At 41.8% G+C, this 19,156-nt stretch overlaps 2 protein-coding genes across 14 annotated transcripts in view; both read right to left on the bottom strand.

The window, feature by feature from the left end:
• Positions 1–815: 815 nt before the first annotated feature.
• hp1bp3 (heterochromatin protein 1, binding protein 3) lies at positions 816–7,185 on the bottom strand. The gene is made up of 12 exons (XM_046312225.1): positions 7,049–7,185; positions 6,447–6,529; positions 5,962–6,169; positions 5,701–5,860; positions 4,262–4,405; positions 4,008–4,079; positions 3,563–3,717; positions 3,224–3,314; positions 2,945–3,104; positions 2,684–2,795; positions 2,247–2,399; positions 816–2,152 (listed from the first exon to the last, which is right to left on the bottom strand). Exons 2-12 carry the CDS (start codon positions 6,511–6,513, stop codon positions 1,669–1,671), a joined length of 1,806 nt encoding a protein of 601 aa, XP_046168181.1. The 5' UTR covers positions 6,514–6,529; positions 7,049–7,185; the 3' UTR covers positions 816–1,668.
• Positions 7,186–12,454: 5,269 nt separating this feature from the next.
• The window catches only part of LOC124003692 (eukaryotic translation initiation factor 4 gamma 3-like), a 66,697-nt gene continuing 59,995 nt past the window's right edge, over positions 12,455–19,156 (bottom strand). For all 13 annotated transcript variants that reach the window (XM_046312211.1, XM_046312212.1, XM_046312216.1 and 10 more), the window contains 9 exons: positions 18,984–19,099; positions 16,144–16,316; positions 15,915–16,040; positions 15,489–15,570; positions 15,147–15,245; positions 14,899–15,045; positions 14,619–14,700; positions 14,370–14,516; positions 12,455–13,497 (listed from right to left, as the gene is read on the bottom strand). In XM_046312211.1, the coding sequence (XP_046168167.1) occupies positions 13,316–13,497; positions 14,370–14,516; positions 14,619–14,700; positions 14,899–15,045; positions 15,147–15,245; positions 15,489–15,570; positions 15,915–16,040; positions 16,144–16,316; positions 18,984–19,099 (1,154 nt within the window). In that variant the 3' untranslated portion in view covers positions 12,455–13,315. The remainder of the gene's footprint in view (positions 13,498–14,369; positions 14,517–14,618; positions 14,701–14,898; positions 15,046–15,146; positions 15,246–15,488; positions 15,571–15,914; positions 16,041–16,143; positions 16,317–18,983; positions 19,100–19,156) is intronic.

Raw genomic sequence — 19,156 nt, 5'->3', positions numbered from 1 at the left:
GGTTGGCCATTCACCGGTGTGTTTGGGCGTGACTGGAAACATGGCTCTTTCGAGACAGTGTACACTGAATGTACAAAACATAAAGGACTCCCTCCTAATATTGAGTTGCACCCCCCTCCCATTTGCCCCCAGAACAGCCTCAATTCTTCAGGGCATGGACTCTACAAGGTGTCGAAAGTGTTCCATAGGGATGCTTCCCACAGCTGTGTCAAATTGGCTGGAGGACACACAAGGGAAACTGTTGAGCATGAAAAACTTTATTTCCCTCGGGAGAAAACCTTTTCTCTAGCCTTTCCATGACCATGTCGACTATTCCCCACCCCAAAAGTACACTCATTGAGAATTAGTAGATGTTAAGTAGTACTCAAACCCAAGGGTACCTGCAGCTACTGGTTCAGTAGCACCCTAGCCGATTAAACACAAATCATGGAGTTGCGTATAGTCGGCTAGGTACTATCCCTGCGGTAGCCCATTGTTCCTGAATTGTTATTCTCATCTCATTTCCTCAACATGTTTCAATTTGCATGATAAGTAAACAATGTTTTGAATATCTTCATTCACCAAAATGATTCATAAGCGGTCTGGATATGGCCTAATTTGCAAAGTGACATTGCCAAATTAGGTATATCTATTTCAATAACCCACAACTGAAACATCCAGCACTTTGAGTGAATCAAATGGACATCTATTGATTTGTAGTTTGTAGCCACTACCCTATAATGTATACATTTGCTCCAACTTATGATCCACCAGCAGATGCTGTATTTGGTGTTTGTACCCTTCCTTAAGACCATGACAGAATGAATTACAAGGAATTTAGTACAAATAGCAATTTTAATAACGACTTGGAAAAAAGCATAACATAAAGAGTACACGCATGCAAGGTATGCATGAGCCACACCTTCAAAATGAAGTTTCTTCAAATCTTGTATTATTACACAGAATGTAGACGATTTTGTATCTTTTTATTTTATTTTTAGCTTTATATGATAAAATGAACGTTCATTAGTTACGCACTTTAAAAAAATATTCCCCTAATATTATGCAGTAGTACTGAATATAACAATGACAAATTGCTTCCTTATGTCAGTCTCCAATCAAATTAATTATTTTAACCATGGGCCCTGCAACTGATCAAGGAAATGTAATTTAAATAACACAATTCATTACATGAAAAATTCTCATGCTCTCAAATTCACTTACATAAATCTCAATATTCTTTAAGATTTGAAAATTTACTCCAGATTAAATGTAGAGAATTCTATATTTTTATACAAGGAATGTGTCAAGCTAAAACATGGGAAAGTGGATTGGGATTAAATGTTAAAATTAAAAGACAAGTCACTTTGATTTTGTTAGATCTCTGCATATACACAAGTGTGTGAGGGAAATTGTGACATTTCACAATTCAATACCTAGGCAATTTTACAGTATTTGAAGAGGACTTTCTACACAATGGTGTTCAGAGGTTGGGTTCACAGAAATGTAACAGTTCAAAGTACAGTAAATTGACATGAACTGATAACTGTCACATCCCTATCCTACAGAGAAGAATCCTAGAGCCCCAAACAGGGAGAAAACAATGATGCGAAAGAGAGCATGGCTAGAGGCAGAGCACTGCAGTCTTCAGAGCTACAGTTAAACTTCCACTACTGGTCAATAGTGAGCTCACTTCCGCTCCCTCAGGGACTTGCGGGCTGCTGGCTTGGCCTTCACTGCAGATTTGGCCGCTTCCTTCTTCGCAGGTGGTGACTTTTTGGGCACTGGGCGCTTTGATGCCCTGCTTGTCAGCTTTTTGACAATGGGTGTTTTGGGCTTGCTCGCTGGAGCAGCTTTCTTGACTGGTGTGGGTGCCGCCGTAGCTGGTGGGGGAGTCTTCTTTGAGGCTACAGCTTTACTGGCAGCTGCAGGTTTCTTAACCGGGGGCACTGGTTTGTTTGTTGGTGGCACTGGTTTCCTCGCTAGGGGAGCAGGCTTCTTGGCTGGGGGTGCTGCTTTTTTAGCTTGGGGTGCTGGTTTCTTGACTGGGGGTGCAGATCTCTTAGCAGGGGCAGCTCTTTTCTTGCCCTTAGCCCTTGACTGACTTGCCGGCTGTGACTTCTTGCTGGGGGGAGGGCGACGTGCTTTAGGTGGTGGCCGCTTCACAGCTTTCCTAAGGATCGTATTGAACAAATACACTGTTAGCAGTGAACCATTTGAAACTCTACTATTTTCATTGGATTTCAGCAATTTGACCTTGGACTCACCTCTTAGGAGGGGGTTCATCATCTGACTCCTCATCCTCCTCAGACGACTCCTCTTCCTCCTCATCAGACGAGTCAACCATCTTTCTGCGTTTAGCCTTCTCTGCCATTTTCTGCTCTTTCACCTTCTGTTTTTCTGGGAACAGAATGGCTGGGCTGTGGAATAAAAAAAACAATCTGATCTCTAACCTGAGCCCCCCAAAATAAATAAAAGGTATTGCAAGAGTGCGGGCATTTCTGTTATTACTACCAGACTGTTGAAATATTTAGTACATCAGAGGTTCAGTAAACATGAATGAAAAGTGACATGATTAGTAGTGTAGTCAGCATCTTTCTAAACAGAGAATAATACTGCTCCTGGTATAGCACACATTTGTGCAATTATGTACAGAGGTCAGCAATGAACTTCGCAGTGTAATCTTCCTAGGGTGGAGTTCTACCTGGGGTGGTAAGGGTAGCAGAGCTGGTAGGTCCCATTTAGCCCATTCCCAGTGATCTGCTCCATCCAGCCCATCATTTTACACTTCTGCAGTGTCCTCTTTAGGCTGTTCACTGATGGAAGAGAAGTGCCCAGTGTCAATAAAGAATCTTAACATCTCTGATTCAACCCAGGTAATGAGAGAGCTCCTGCAGTTTCAGGTAGGTATTCACACATTGTCAAAGCAGTGGTTCAGTTAGGAGAGTAAGGGAACAGGTCTTACCCACACGGTACTCCATGCTGTCCTTGTTTGTCTCTAACAGGAATTTGCGGAGTGTGGTGGTACTGCAAGTCTTGGGTTCGTTCATGGCCACGATGGCCGTCATGATAGCATCCTCCAGGGGCCCACCTTTAAGCAGGAACTTGCCCCCTTCCCGCTTCAGCTGTGAGGGGGTAAGAGAGAGTCTGAGAGAAACACTTCAGAGCAAATATCTGACATTATAGACGCCAAAGGCCTTTATGGAGTAGACTGAATTGTGCATTCCTTTAGTACAAGACTAACCTGGAATGTTCCAGAGGCACCTTTTCCTGTGATCTGCTCCAGTTGACCCTTGTCCACAGCTCTCACCAGGCCACTCTTTAGGATATCCGGCCTAGGAATGAATCGGTGACTGCATTGAGAACCCTATTTTAACCTACACAACTTTGGACAGTTCAAAAGGTAGTGGGTTCCTTATTTTCAGACTGCATTAAACATACTGTAGATTTGGGTTGCGCAGAAGTTTGCATTACCATGTCAGGTACAACGTCAAGTTAGCATGCGTTTACGTACTCAGAGAATAACAGGACCCGATCATTGAAACCATTCCCAATCAAATATGACAATAAAAAAGGTATTTACCGATGCTCCACGTTGAGTTGAGGGAAGTGCTGCTCCACATATTTCTTGATCAGAATGTAAGACGCCTCTTTGGGCTCACATAGCCGTGTGATGATCAGGGGCAGAGCATCCCCAAGGGTCTCTGCCTTCAACCCAGGAGCTACTGCCATCGGCTTCTAGCACCAAACCATCAGAATCACAGTCAAACTCAGTTGGTAGAGCATGGCACTTGCAACGCCATGATAGTTGGTTCGGTTTCCAGGACTACCCATACAGAAAATGTATGCAAGCATGACTGAGTCGCTTTGGATAAAAGTGTCTGCTAAATGACACATGTACCTACATTATATAGGTATGCACCGTATATTTTATTTCAAATTATGTCTGCTAAAAGCCAAATGGGACAATCAGATAATGGTACATTGCTATTGTTTAAGTTTGTAGATAGGTGACTGAAAATGCCTACCCCTTTAGCAGTGGATTTATTAGGGGGCTGCTTCCCAATGGTAAAGCTTCCAGAAAGGCCTTTACCCTTCAGCTGTGAGAGTGAATAGGAGGTAAAGGAACATGAGTATGCAGGCCAATAAAGTACCAGACGCACAGGGTATAGGACACCACAACATGTAACCCACAGGTCAAACACTAGGATAGGCTGCCACCTAAAATGAGCAATTCATGTTAATTCACTGTTAGCTGTGGTCAGGGATAAGGACTTCTCACCTGTTTGACGGTGCCCTTCTCCAGCTGCCTCTTGAGAGCCTTCTTGAGAAGGAATTTCCTCTTGTCCAACTCCAGGTTAGGGTATTTCTTCACAATGTACTTCATGACAGAATGGGCTGAGGCCCCAGTCTTCTCCTTGCAGGACTGCAGAGAGGAAGTGTGATAAATTGCAGGTGCAGCATTAGTGGGGAGTAAGGGATAACAACATAATAAGTAGTGATGCACCGATATGACATTTTTTGGCCGATACCGATAACCTTATAAGACAGTTCTTATTTGATTAATGGTGGTCGGACCCATCTATTTGAAGCTAGCCACAATAAGGATTAGCCACAATAGTGGACTTTGCAGTTATCCTTCAAAATAAAAATATAGCATAATTCTACTATTTGTATTCATTTGCATCACTGTCAATGACATACTTTTATTTTGAAGGCAAACTGCAAATTCCACTATTGTGCCTAATCCTTATTGTGGCTAGCTTCACAAAACATAACCCGGTCCGGTCAAGCCTCACTAGCCAGATGAAGCTAGCTGGCTGCTTATAACATTAGCTTTGGGCAACAGGCTAAGTAGCTGGCTAGCTCTTTAGTTTCATGAATTGAAGTTCAATTTCAATAGTTGAACAACAAGTGGCAACCTAGCTAATACTTACAAGGATTCCTAAATCATTGCTAAGAATAATGAATATGACTGCAGTTTCTACTGGTCATTTTTTTCAGACTGATTGTATTGGTGCTAGCTAGGTACCAAGCTAAAGCTAGCTACTCCAGAAGTTGCGGTTGAACAAATGCTTTATTACCAACGCGGTATTTTCAACACATTGTTTGTGGCCGGTGTTTGCTTGTTTGCAGACTTTTCTGTACAGCTTTGACAGTGCTACTGTATCGTTTTTGACAGGCAAAGACACAAATGGCATTCCATAGTATGTATGTCGTGAAGCTCATAGCAGTGATGCTATTACTGTGTAACTCCGGAAGGCCAACATCTGAAAAATAGCGCACTTGGTAATGTGTACCAGTGCTCGACCAGTCGGCGAAAGCCAACATCACCATGACAGAGACCGGTTGATTGTCAAGGGCTATGAATCCCAATTATCTTGGCTTTAATGGATTTCGCCTTTGAGTTGTCTCGTTGAAATGTTCTTACTCTTTCAAATGACTGCTTGGCTTGTTGCCTGCTCGAGCCATAGAGCAGACATTGTGGACTAGGTTAGGAATGCTGTGTTGCACGTGTAGCGCAAAATGTTATGTGGCGTCATTACGTCATGTACCTACGTTATATAGGTATGCATGGCAGCTTTGACATCAGTTTATAACATCGGTGTTAAACTAGACATCGGGCCGATACCGATGTTGGCATTTTGAGCCAATATGGGCCTATTCCAATATGTTCACCGATATATTGTGCATCCCTAGTAATAAGTGTTGTGTACAGACCTCAATAGCCTCAATGAGGATGTCGTCCATCCTAGGCGGCTGCATGGTGGAGGTGCTCTTATTAGTGAGCGTTGCACGTTTGCTGGCAGACATGGTGGCCCAGGCAGGAATGGTCCTTTTAATAGGCTTCTTGACTTTCTCTTTCACTCCATCTTTCTCTCTGCAGCCAAACCACAACACAGCAAGCACGAAAATGTGAAATAAATTTATCGAAATAGATATGAATGCAACCTTTGCAGGGTTTGAGCACAAGCAACTCACTCCTTCTCAGCCTCTTCCCCCTCAGTCTTCTTCTCCTCAGTCTTCTTTCCAGTCGATTCATCAGGTTTCTCACCATTCTCTTTTGGGTCTCCTTCACCTGTGCCCTCACATTCTCCTTGACCCTCCCCCTTCTTGGCTACTGGGGCTGCGGGTGCTACCTCCTGCTCCTCCTCAACAGAGGCAGATTCCTCAGAGCTGGCATCAGGCTCTGAAGAGAAATGTGGAAGGAGGAAGACCAGAGTGAATATGTCAATTCAGCAAGTAGATGTACAAATATTTACATGCCACTCAACAACAAGAACTCTGAACAATGTCTGATTCCACACTTTCCTAAAATAACCACTAATAGCGGGCAAGACCTAGATTCACCAGAATTCCAATCAGGTCCTGTCAAGGGTGACTATTCACTCATAGCCTGTCAATGCTGGGTACCAATCTGAATCTCAAAGCATAGTTCCTGTTCATGTCGAGGGTCTTGAACTCACCTCCATCTGGTGCAGCCAAGGGGGGTGTCTCCTGGGGTGGAGTCCCAGCTGCACGACGTATAGGCATGACTCCAAACTGTTGACTATAGAGACGCAAAATTATAAATTAAAACATTTCCTCAGCACTGACATATAAATGATGTATTACCGATCACAATACTGTTATTGGATCTAAAGCAACTTAGCATCACCCATACAGAAGCAGTCACCCACTGCTTCTGTATGTGCGAGGAAACGTCAATCATGGCCTCATTCATCAAACGCAAGATACTGCTCTTTGCAAAGTACATTATCGTCAATCATCGATAAAACCACAAGCAGTGTGCACTTTTCTATAGTGTTTTGGAATGGTGGGGGCGTGTAAATAGTTATCAAAAATGAATATCGGTTAAGATGCACGTCTTCCAGTAAAAATTCAAATATGGCCATTTTGTCCATTGATTTAGGCCACCCCACACCGTAATGGCGCTGCATAGAGCTGATGGTAAAATGCACCGAAGTTGCATTGGTAAATAAGAAAACGGCGCATGCATTTTTGCAAAATATCTAATGTAGAACGCTTTTTGCAGGGACTAACCACGAACAATTGTTTATATTCTTACCTTTAGACTTTCTATAAAGATGTTGAAATAAAATAGCTTCGCTCTCCTTTCCTTCTTTTTTTTTTGTTACTTACGTGCCCCTCCCCCTTGAACGTACACGTAGCAACCTCGTGGGTGTGGTGTCACGTTGGGTGTGTTCTTTGTTGGTTCTTGCTATGTAGAATCCTTGGGACGTCCAACTATGACGTCACCCCATTGAATTTAACATTTACAAAACAGGTTTAGGGTAGGGGTTAGGCGTTAGGGTCAATGACTGTTTAAATGACTGGACAAAGCCATCGATCTCATTCCTATGTGAAGACTCAATAGGCATTGAAGCCAAATTATGTCGGTTAAAACAAGGATTGGTAACTGCATACTTGGGAGTTTGTATGAAAGTGGGCTTGCAAATAAGTGGGTGAATCGGGATCAACAGAGAAAATGGTCCAATTCACGCACTTATCAAGAGAACATCACTGGTCATCTGTGCTGCCTCTGATCTGGTGGACAACCTAAACACAAATGCTTCCTTCGTAAATTGTGTTTGGAGTGTGCCCCTGGCTATCAATTTTTTTCTTTAACCTTTATTTAACTAGGCAAGTCAGTTAAGAACCAAATCTTATTTACAATGGCGGCATACTCCGGCCAAACCCCGACGACGCTGGGCCAATTGTGCGCCACCCTATGGGACTCCCAATCATGGCCGAATGTGACACAGACCGCTGAACCGCTCAGGAGCAATAAAAATAAATTGTGCCATCTGGTTTGCATAATAAGGAATTTAAAATGATTTATAATTTGATATTTAAAAACATACATTTTAGTATATTTTATAAATTACTTTTGATACTTAGGTATATTTAAAACCAAACACTGACTTTTACTGCAGATAAGTAATATTTTACTGGGTGACTTTCACTTGAGTCATATTCTATTAAGGTATCTTTACTTCTACTCTTGTATGACAATTGGGTACTTATTTCACCACTGAGTATAGTATGAAGATCTGCATGCTTCCCAGACGAAACAGTTCGTGCATATATTATAACAACATAATATATGCTGGGGCACACAAAATGTTTGAGGCAAGCCGACATCTGTAGCTGAAGTCTACGCCCCCACATCTGCGATTGGTCAACAGTAGAGGGATTCTTCCGTGAAGTGCCCATTGTCATTTGAGGATATAGGACTCGTCCTCGTGCAAATTTAGACTATTAGATCTCCTTGGCAAAAACGCAAAAATCCATGACAGATTGGAGTTATTTTGCGTTAATTCTGACTATTTTGAGGAAGCGCATACGGGCTACGGCGTTTCAAAATTGACAAACAGTACTATTGCCGCTTTTATCTTGTATTTCAAATGAAGGTCATGTAAGCACACTTGTTGGTTCGAAATGAATGACGCATGCTGACGCTTTATTATTAGGCGAGGTCATGGCGACGTTGGTTAGCTAAACTCAAGGGAAGAAACACAACGGGTCATCTCGTGCCGAACTGCGCATGTGCACACCGTCAAAGTTACTCCTTCACAATAAAATCAGTGAAACGTGCCAGTTTCACGAGGTTGCAGTAAAAACATGTTCAACTACATTAAACATGGACGAATCTAGATTGTGCCTTTAGATTTTTCACTGCACTCGGACTTCTGAAACCCAAAACCCTGGCTGGCTTGTTTCGCAAGCGTTCCAGGATGTTGCGCCTCTGGATTTAGAAACTGTGGTTAAGGCAAAGATATTTAAGCAATAAGGAACGAGGGGTGTGGTATATGGCCAATATACCACGGCTAAGGGCTGTTCCTTAGCCTGATCAACATCGAGTGCCTGGACACAGCCCTTAAATGTGGTATATTGGCCATATATCACAAACCTCAGAAGTGCCTTATTGCCATATTTACCAAAGGAATTTGAGCAGTAAAAACAAGTTGTCATAGCGTGGTATATGGTCTGATATACCACGGCTGTCAGCCAATCAGGGCTCAAAACCCACAGTTTATAATTATAACTAACCCCTTTTGTCCCCAAGGATCCCGAATAGCACTAAAATAGTTATTTAAATCAGCGGAGAATTACTGCCCACTCTCATTGAAGCCATGAAAGGCCAACTGCTGTACTGTAGGCATTGTTTGCAGAAAACAGGATCCCCCACTATAGTGAGTGGGGAAATGGCAATATTTGTGTTAAATCTTCATGTAAATACTATTTTTTCCCAAAGACAATCATGATACCAATTATTGCTTCTATTACACCAGATGCATGTCCTTGAACCAATGTTAATTTTAAATCGCACACAAAAGAGGTACTGGGGCGGCAGGTAGCCGAGTAACCGAAAGGTTGCTTGATCGAATCCCGAGCTGACAAGGTCTTTCTGCCCCTGAACACGGCAGTTAACCAACTGTTCCTAGAATGTCATTGTAAATAAGAATTTGTTCTTAACTGAATTGCCTAGTTAAATAAAGGAAGTAGTAGGTAACATCTCGGGAACCACAATATATATAGCAATCTTCTGACAACCTGGAATGCAACTAGAACATTTGAGGGATTGTCGCAGGGCACACGGTGCTGAATTACAATCTACAAATCACCGTGTATTCATCCCAAATAACAACTCATCTGAATGTGCGCAAGGTCAGAAAATCTCTGCAGCATCTCGTTCTGGTCGATCCCCTCAAACTGCATTACTTGCGTTACATCCTGTGTAAAGTCGGGATATTCCATGCTATGTAACCACTTGATGACTTCGTCACTCACTGAACGAGGCAGCAATTTATATACGTTTCAGTACCTGCTAGATAGAATGTGTAACTTTACCGAAGCACCAGGTGATTCCTGAGACATACATGTCTCCAGGTGTGGTTCTCAAATATTCTGTTTAGTATGACTAAATGCAACAACATGGATCGTAAACCTACCCGCTGGAACGCACCCAATTAATACTTATTTGGGATGTAATACAGTGATTTTGCAGTGCTCTACTCAACCCCATTGAATGCCAATGTTGTATAATGATTTGGAACATGTGAAAAGTATAAATTCTAATAAAATACTGCAGAATTTCTATCTGGAATCTCTTCTCCCAGATTTGCTTACCAGGCAAGTAGCCAGAACTGTTCCGACCCAGTAAATACATCTGAACCCTTCAGGTCGAAACGCATAGCTACCAGAATGTGGACAGCACGTAGAAGGGGCGGGATATGGCTGGGAAAACGTACCAGGGATGGAAGATGTTGCTGTACTCCTAATTATCCTATTATCTAAAATTATAAGTTAAAGATTGAAATACTGCTCGTTTTTAATTAAAACTGCGCTTTTCGCCCTTATGACTACAACAGAAGCCACAGCAGCCATTTTGGAATGGCATGCAGAATATCGCGTTGAACAACAAAGGAGACTGATTGGCTTTTACTATCCTTTGTTGTTCAACGCGACGTGCCATTCTAAAATGGCTACGGCATTCCAACCTGAGAGATCCAGACACAAACATAACTAGGTAACACAGACACGTCACCGGGACTATAAAGCTGAAGCATCCGTTTAGAACGTTCTCACCACCAAATATGGTAGTGAGAGGAAGTCCAGCGGCGGGAATTAGTTTGTGCACTTCAGAGGCATTCCCTAACGGAAATACACGCTACAACGCGCCAATACTATATCGCTAGCTTGTGCTTGACTTTGCCCCTTCTGGCTTGTTCTGCCCACTATGCTCCCACTGTAAAATACGCAGATGAACTATATTGGGTTAGTTATACATGTCTTTGGTTCAGATATATGTTCTCGCTAACCCGGCGCCAACCTTTGTCCTGCAGAAGTCACTGTGGACTACAGTGTTGGCCTACTTGATTGTAGCTGGATAAGGTTAACTCAGATAGTTAAAGGACGCAACATTATATATCTGTCCTATTATGGCTTCTGAGAGCATGGGCAGCGCCATTGAGGCCTTCTCCATTTTGAAGTAGTCAATTTTAATCTACTACTTCTATGAGTTGGTAAACAAATTGAAAGGGTGCATACTGCCACCTAGAATGTGTTGTTTGAACAGGTATAAATCCAAGGTTGGCGATTTACTGCCAACGTTTGCTCATAAATATATTTCATTGGCTGATCACACTTTATGACCTGGATGGAATTATGTGATCCTTCCTTAACCCATAGGAAATCAGCACCCAGTTGACCACTTCAAAATGATGAAAGTCCTCAATGGCGCTGCCAATGCTAAAACAGACTTCTGGGCACTAGTCCATCTCTATGGGTTAACCCTAGTCTCTCCAAGATTAGGTCATCCCATACCTGCAGCTACCAATGAAATCCTATCCATTAAGTATTTGTTATGAAAGCTGTTTGAATATTTCATTTTCCCGATGGTCTCCGTCAGCTCCAATCTAGATTTCAAATACCATTACTGGTTTCCAGTCTGTCAAAGTTAGAAATCATCTGAAATGTGATCAAAGGCAATGGTAGACACAGACTTACATTTCTGCAGACTGTATGTGAATGCCCTCTGCAGAGGTTTCCGCTCATCCATTACAGTGGAGTGTAACTTCAGTTCAGTAACTACACCGGAATTAGAGATCACATGAGCATTACATAGGAATGCTGGCAAACATCATAAGGCTATGCAAGATATGACTTGTCCTACCACAATCATGCCCCATCTTACATCGTGCTCAGCTAGTTCATTACAATATTTCCACACTAATACAGGTTATAAAATAAGATACGGTCAATCCCCCGTTGAGGAAAAGTTACTGTCGCTAATTTGCTTTTCAACCAATGTGCATGAATGGAGAAAACTGGCAACTCTTATTAGAAAAGACTCAATAATAGATGCTAATTGTTCTAGTTAACGTCATTGGTCCGCCAATAGTTGCTTATATACACAAAAGTATGTGGATTCTGCTTTTTCAGCCACACCATTTGCTGACAGGTGTATAAAAGAGTACACAGCCATGCAATCTCCATAGAAAAACATTGGCAGTAGACCGCCCTTCAAGGACCTCAACCCCATCAAACACCTTTGGGATGAATTGGAACGTTGACTGCAAGCCATGTCTAATCACCCAACATCAGTGACTGGCCTCACTAATGCTCTTGTTGCAGAATGGAAGCAAGTCCCCACAGCAATGTCTCAACATCTAGTGGAAAGCCTTCCCTCTTAGAAGAGTGGAGGCTGTTATAGCAACAAAGGGGGGCCCAACTCCATATTAATGCCCGTGATTTTAGAATGAGATGCTCGACGAGCAGCTGTTCACATACTTTTGGTAATGTATCTTTTACAATTCCTATACTGTAGTCTCATTTTAGAGATGGCACTTGACACAAAATTAACTTTCAACTTCAGTCTGCATTGCAAGCAATGTTAAAACCAAGTAAAAAAACTCTTGTAGTGCAAACATCACCACTCAACAAAATAACCACCATTGATTGCATTTGCTATGTTTTTTAAATTCCTTTTTTGTCTTTAATGTATTTACAAGCTTTTGATTTGCTCTGTAGGTCTGAAGTATTACAAGCGCTTCATGTTCAGCAACCCTGGCATTTGCTTTTTAAACTTGCATTTTGCTTATTTCATTTGAATGCATCTATTGTTCATTGTTGTTTATTTATGTTCATGTGATGTTCTTTTGTGGACTGACTTGCATTGCTTCTTGAATGCATACCGCTGCCTCTTGGGAAGCTTACGTACATATCACATAGAGAGCAAGCCAAATCAGAGGAAACACTTCCTGTGATTAATCACTGATAACCATTGACGTCAGTTGTCCCTGTGCAATCACTCTCTGCCTTCCCCTACATTCCAAAATAACTTTTTACCCTGTTTTCAACCAAACAACATGGAATCCAGGGAGGCTATTTATTTCACAATTATTATTGTTATTATAATTAATATTGTTATTTCTATTCATCAATGTTCTCATTGTGAGCATCTGCAAATGTTAAATAAACGTCCATATTTGCAGTCCTTAAAAAAATAATAAATTAAAGAGTCCGGAACCTATGTATCTTTAAGTCTCTTCTTAAAAAGTAACAAAAGAAAAGTAAGTTAAAATTTAAAACAAAAATATTTTCTATGTATAATACAGGTATTTAGTGCTTCCGCCGTTAGAATTCAAACTCAAAATGGCGGCATGTCTCAGAACCATTCCGCAGAAAAAATTCCAGCCGTATACATGTCATTCTGCCCGCACACATTTTGTAGGTTTGTCCGTTTGTTCTGCTACGAGGATGCAGTTATTCTATGTAGCAACAGCTGGCCTCTTGTCCTGGAGGCTTGCAGCGGTCACCTGCTCCCTTGTCAATTATCCTCCGACTCTTCCTCGGCCTCCCTCAGCCAGGTGAAGAAAGCGGTTACAGACTTGAGAGCCACACCTTTGCCCAGCTGCTCCGCGGGGTCCTTGCTGGTCTCCCACTTGTAAAAAGCGTCCTCCGAGATGACGTCCTCGTCATACAGACAGTCAAAGAACATCCGGAGCAGGTCTGGAGAGACAGAGGGGAAAGGGCTATAATAACCAAATCCCTTAAATCTAGAATCCTTAATTGAAACGATAAGTGGCTCCCCACCTATGTTTTGATAAAAAGCTGAGGGATGGGCCTGGAGAAATGTAACCACTCAAATTCATAGACAGAGCTATGTATGCAAGGACTATCCATCCATGATATCAACATTTGAGTGGTTAAATTCAAAGATTTAACCATGTTACATTTGCATTGTTTACAAACATTGGAGTAAAACAAGCATATTTCGGGTTCTGATGGGGTATGACAATTAAACTAAGCTTGTAAGTGATTTATAAGATATATTATTCAAGAATAACATTTTATTTTATTTATAATTTTTTATACAACTAGGTAAATGGGTGTATATATCATTCATTAACAAGTTTAAAAAAAATGTATGTAGCAACTAAGGATTCTAGCTTTAAATGAGTCTGTTTTCATAGTAAGTTCATGAAGACATTTTTATATAATAGCAATGGCTGCATGAAATAAAACCATAAAAGGATGTCTTCAGGGTGGCAGGTAGCCTAACATATAAAGCATAGGGTCAATAACAGAAAGGTTGCTGGTTCAGAAACCTGAGCCGACAAGGTGAAAAATCTGTCAATGGGCCCTTGAGAAAAGGCACTTAACCCCAATTTGATCCAGGGGCACCGTGCTATTATGTCTGACCCTGTAAAACCAAACAATTTACTGCACTGATCTGGTGTATGTGACAAAAAAACATTTTAGTTTTGTCAAGAATAAAAAAGTAAATATAAAATGGTTCTGTGCAGGGCAGGAGACAGAACCGTGCTCATATCTTTATAGTAAATCTTCAGGTTTAACGTTCTAAGTGGCATGTTACTTACTAGGAGGCTGATCCAGTGTGACGATCAGCGCCTGAAGTGCATAAAGTGCTTGAAGCTGTCGCTCAGTGTCTGAGTTAAGGTACTTGAGTAATACGGGCAATCTCCTCTGTATGATGGCTACGTCCACTCGACAGGAAGTGCTTTCATCTACACAAGAAACAAAGATGGAGAAAATGATTGTGAACTGCTCTAGCTATATAATATATACAAAACAATGGACTGTCCCTCGCTAAAAGAATGACAGCTTACCTTTCACCGCTGCCTTACACACAGCAGTCATCAGAGCTCTCAGGAACGGAGACGAGCTCATCTGAGATTCATCTAGATTTGCCTGGGATGTGGCGGACAACAGAGGAGCACAAAGAAGCTCCGGTTAGACATGGGAAAGCTGCACGACATCAGTGCCTGGATCTCTGACACTTCACTTGAAATATGCAACACTATGTATTTATAATCCAATATGTGTATGACAAAGCCAAACGTGCCTGTGCTGGGCTGTGTAGTGGGCTTTTAATGTTACAGTTCATACCTCTACCCAGTCAAAGATCTGCTCATCACTGGCCATGTCCTCCAGCAGGAGTCTCTCCAGCTGCCGGTTGAGCACCTCGGGGGACAATTCTGTCGCAGAGAGGGCTGCCTCAGGGCTAGAGCAGTCCACCACAGTGAACTGGAGCTTCTGACAGGAGGGGAGATGGAGAGGAGAGAAGGTTTAGGTTGCTGTGAAACCGTTTGTTGGGATGCCTCCATGCCGTAATACAATGAGTCTCTCTCACTAACCTGCTGCGAGATGAAATCCTGGATGTCCTCTTCCTCTGGCAGAAAGTCACTCCAGCTGAGGTCTGCCTTTCTCCACAAGGTGCCTACTTTCCTATGGCTCTGTGTGGGAGACAGACAGGACAACATGTCAGAACCCTGGCATCCAATAGTTAATGGGTTTGCTGACTTGATACTCACTTGCACCCCGACAAAAGTAATGCAAAAATATCCGACAGCTATATTAACAAGATGCTGTGTGAAATTCCCTCTCAGGTCAGAAGAGCTAAAGGGGTAAAACATTATTTCAGGAATATTAGAGGAAAAAAATAACTAGAGGAATAAAACCCACACAATGTAACTTACCATTTGTTTGCATAGTATGTGCAGTATTTCAGAAAATAAGACCCCAGCTCTTCCAACAGGAAGTAAAGGTTTGCTTAATTCACTGTGGACAAAGAGAAAAGCATTAGATGTCTCCAGCGGTTCTATCCCGCCCAACTGTTTTCCTTCATATCACAGATTACAGAAAGCAGGGAATGGAGGTGTGAGAGCCAACATCAACACTCCATAATGAAAGAACTGCGATAGCAACAAGCAGCAATCCTTGAGAGGGAACGGAATGGGGTACATTTTACTCATCATGCAGACTGTGAGATCTGAATAAATGTGGGTTGCATGTGGAGTGATCTGATCAGATCTGTTGATGCAATAATAACCCCCCATTGATCCCCATAACTTTACAGGGAGATAACAATACAATATTGTTGTGCTGTAGAGTAGCGGTGTTACCTAAAGAGCTCTCTCATAGAGAAGCCCCCGTCTCTCAGCACAGGGCTGAGCAGCTCGGCCAGATACAGCCAGATATGGGGAATGTCAATGGCCATGTCGTCCGCCAGTTCAAGGGTGTCAGCAAACCTGAAGGAAACACAGATATTCTGAGGAGACAGCCATTTTAGATACAGCACAGTTGTTCGATGACAGCTCGAATGAGAGCAGATGGATATGTAGGCAGGCTGACCCTTTGAAGAACTGGGGCTTGGGCAGGGTGCCCTGCTGCACTAACTGGAAGAGGAGCTGGCCCATGTGGTCCCGTGTGATCTGACTGCGCTCCAGGGTGGACTCCACCCCCACACGAACAAACACGTGGAGCTGAGAGGACAGGTCCAGCTCGTTCACACACTGCACAGCCTCCTACAGAGAATACAAACACACATATTGGTGTTACAAACTTCCTGTAGAGTAAAATACAAAAGCATGCACATACAGTATGCAGCATTATCAGAGGACCGGGCACAGATTAAGCACCATCAAATGGGAAGAATGACAAAATAAAATTATTTTGTGACAAGCGAGCACATACAGTAACAGTCAAAACGTTTGTACACACTTACTCATTCCAGGGTTTCTTTATTATTTTTCTTCTACATTGTAGAATAATATTGAAGACATCAAAACTATGAAATATCACATATGGAATCTTGTAGTAACCAAGAAAGTGTTAAACAAATCAAAATCTATTTTATATTTGAGATTCTTCAAAGTAGCCCCCCTTTGCCTTGATGACAGCTTTGCACACTCTTTCTGAGAGTTTGTGCAAACCCACAGGTTCATCTCAGACAATCCCGCAGTGAAGAAGCCTGATGTGGAGATCCTGGGCTGGCATGGTTACATGTGGTCTGCGGTTGTGAGGCTGGTTAGACATACTGCCAAGTTCTCTAAAACGACGTTGGATGTAGCTTATGGTAGAGAAATTAACATTAAATTCTCTGGCAACAGCTTTGGTGGAAATTCATGCTCCCTCAAAACTTTAAACATCGGTGCCATTGTGTTGTGTGACAAAACTGCACGTTAGAGTGACCTTTTATTGTCCACAGCACAAGGTGGATCTGTGTAATAATTATGCTGTTTAATCAGCTTCTTGATATGCCACACTGGTCAGGTGGCTGGATTATCTTGGCAAAGGAGAAATGCTCAATACCAGGGATGTAAACAAATTTGTGCAAGCAAATTTGAGAGAAAAGGCTTTTTTTTGTGCATTTATTTCTATGGATGCCAATTAGCTGCTGCAAAGGCAGCATCTACACTTCCTGAGGTCCAGCAAAATTAAGGCAGTTATATAATTTAAAAAACTTTTCAATACATTCATAACATATTTCACATCACACTAAGTGTGTGCCCTCAGGTCCCAACTCCACTGCCACATATCTACAACACAAAATCCATGTGTATATAGTGCATATGTTATCATGTGTGTTCTAAAAACTAATTATTTTAGTTTTTGAAATATTTAGGACTAACTTATTCCTTGCCACCCATTCTGAAACTAACTGCAGCCCCTTTAAGTGTTGCAGTCATTTCAGTCGCCGTAGTAGCTGACGTGTATAGTGTTGATTTATCCGCATACATAGACACACTGGCTTTACTCAAAGCCAGTGGCATGTTGTGAGTAAAGATTGAAAAAAGTAAGGGGCCTAGACAGTTGCCCTGAGAAATTCCTGATTTTATCTGTATGATGTTGGAGAGGCTTCCATTAAAGAACACCCTCTGTGTTTTATTCGACAGTTAACTTGTAATCCACAATATAGCAGAGGGTGTAAAGCCATAACACAAGTTTTTACAGCAGCAGATTATGATCGATAATGCCAAAAGCCACACTGAAGTTTAACAAAACAAACCCCCTCCAATTTGTATCATACACAAATTACTGATGGGCTGAGAGAAATGTAAGTGCTGTGCTTGTTGAGTGTCCTTCCCTATAAGCATGCTGAAATTCTGTTAAAATAGCATTGTATCTGGTCAAACAACATTTTCCCCTAAACTTTACTAAGGGTTGGTAACATGCTGATTGGTTGGCTATTTGAGCCAGTAAAGAGTGCTTTACTATTCCTAGGTAGCGAAATGACTTTTGCTTCCCTCCAGGGCACACACTTTCTTGTAGGCTTCAATTGAAGATATGGCAAATAGGAGTGGCAATATTATCCGCTATTATCCATCCAAGTTGTTAGACCTGGTGGCTTGTCATTGTTGATAGACAATTTTTTCACCTCTTCCACTCACACTTCTAAGAACACAATTCTTGTCTTTCATAATTTGGTCAGATATACTTGGATGTGTAGTGTCAACGTTTTTTGCTGGCATGTCCTGCCTAAATTTGCTAATCTTGACAATGAAAAAATAATTAAAGTAGTTGGCAATATCAGTCGGTTTTGTGACGAATGAGCCATCTGATTCAATTAATGATGGAGCAGAGTTAGCTTTTTTCCCCAAAATGGAAATTACTTCTCTAGACAAAGATGGCTCCATTGGAAAACTCATCTGGGACTAACTTTGTTAGCTTGATGGCTAATGTTAGCAGCCATTACCATTTCAGGGATCTTTTAATTTAGCTCATGAAACCAACACTTTACATGTTGCAATTGATATTTTTGTTCAGTATAAATAGATAAGCTAGCTATAGTCTTAGCCATGTAACGGGACTGCATAGCTAGATTGATTGTGTTGCGTTTCCCCAATCAATTTACTTTGTCTTTTTTCTCTCAAAATATTAGGTCAGTAAAACTGAAACAGTTCATCCCCTGAATGGATGGAGGCAGCAAAGAAATGTACTAGCTGTGATTTACAACCTGATAGCAAAATTTAATAGACTACCTAGCGATTTATTGGTGAATTGTATTAAGCATCCATTTAATTCTGCCAGCAATGCCTTACTCTATGTAATGGAATTTTGAGTCAAATATAACCTCTTATAAAGTTGTTTTTGAAGCATAAACTGCTCATTTGATATTTTAGACCGATATGATGATTATCTGTGTTTAAAGCAGTTCAAATGGTGTCAGTTCCACTTTAAAATGACTGTACCTTATAGTCGTTGATGTGCAAGAATTCGTCAATGATAGCTTTGGACTTCCTCTCCATCTCCTCCTCAGAGAGGGCAGGTCTGTCTGGAGACTGGGCAACCACAGGCTCTGCTTTCACTGCAGGGGGAAACAACAATGTTACAAGAGCCCTCCCCTGCTAGAGAGAGTGTGTGT

Source organism: Oncorhynchus gorbuscha, linkage group LG18 (genome assembly GCF_021184085.1).
Source record: "Oncorhynchus gorbuscha isolate QuinsamMale2020 ecotype Even-year linkage group LG18, OgorEven_v1.0, whole genome shotgun sequence".
NCBI lineage: Eukaryota > Metazoa > Chordata > Actinopteri > Salmoniformes > Salmonidae > Oncorhynchus > Oncorhynchus gorbuscha.
This window is presented reverse-complemented; position numbering and strand designations above follow the sequence as displayed.

Coding starts and splice junctions, on each gene's coding strand:
- hp1bp3 (XM_046312225.1), bottom strand. CDS start 6,513: ATGCCTATACGTCGTGCAGCTGGGACTCCACCCCAGGAGACACCCCCC. Junction 4,406..5,700: donor TCCTCATTGAGGCTATTGAG/GTCTGTACACAA, acceptor TCCTCTCTGCAG/TCCTGCAAGGAGAAGACTGG. Junction 2,400..2,683: donor TGCTACCCTTACCACCCCAG/GTAGAACTCCAC, acceptor TTTATTCCACAG/CCCAGCCATTCTGTTCCCAG.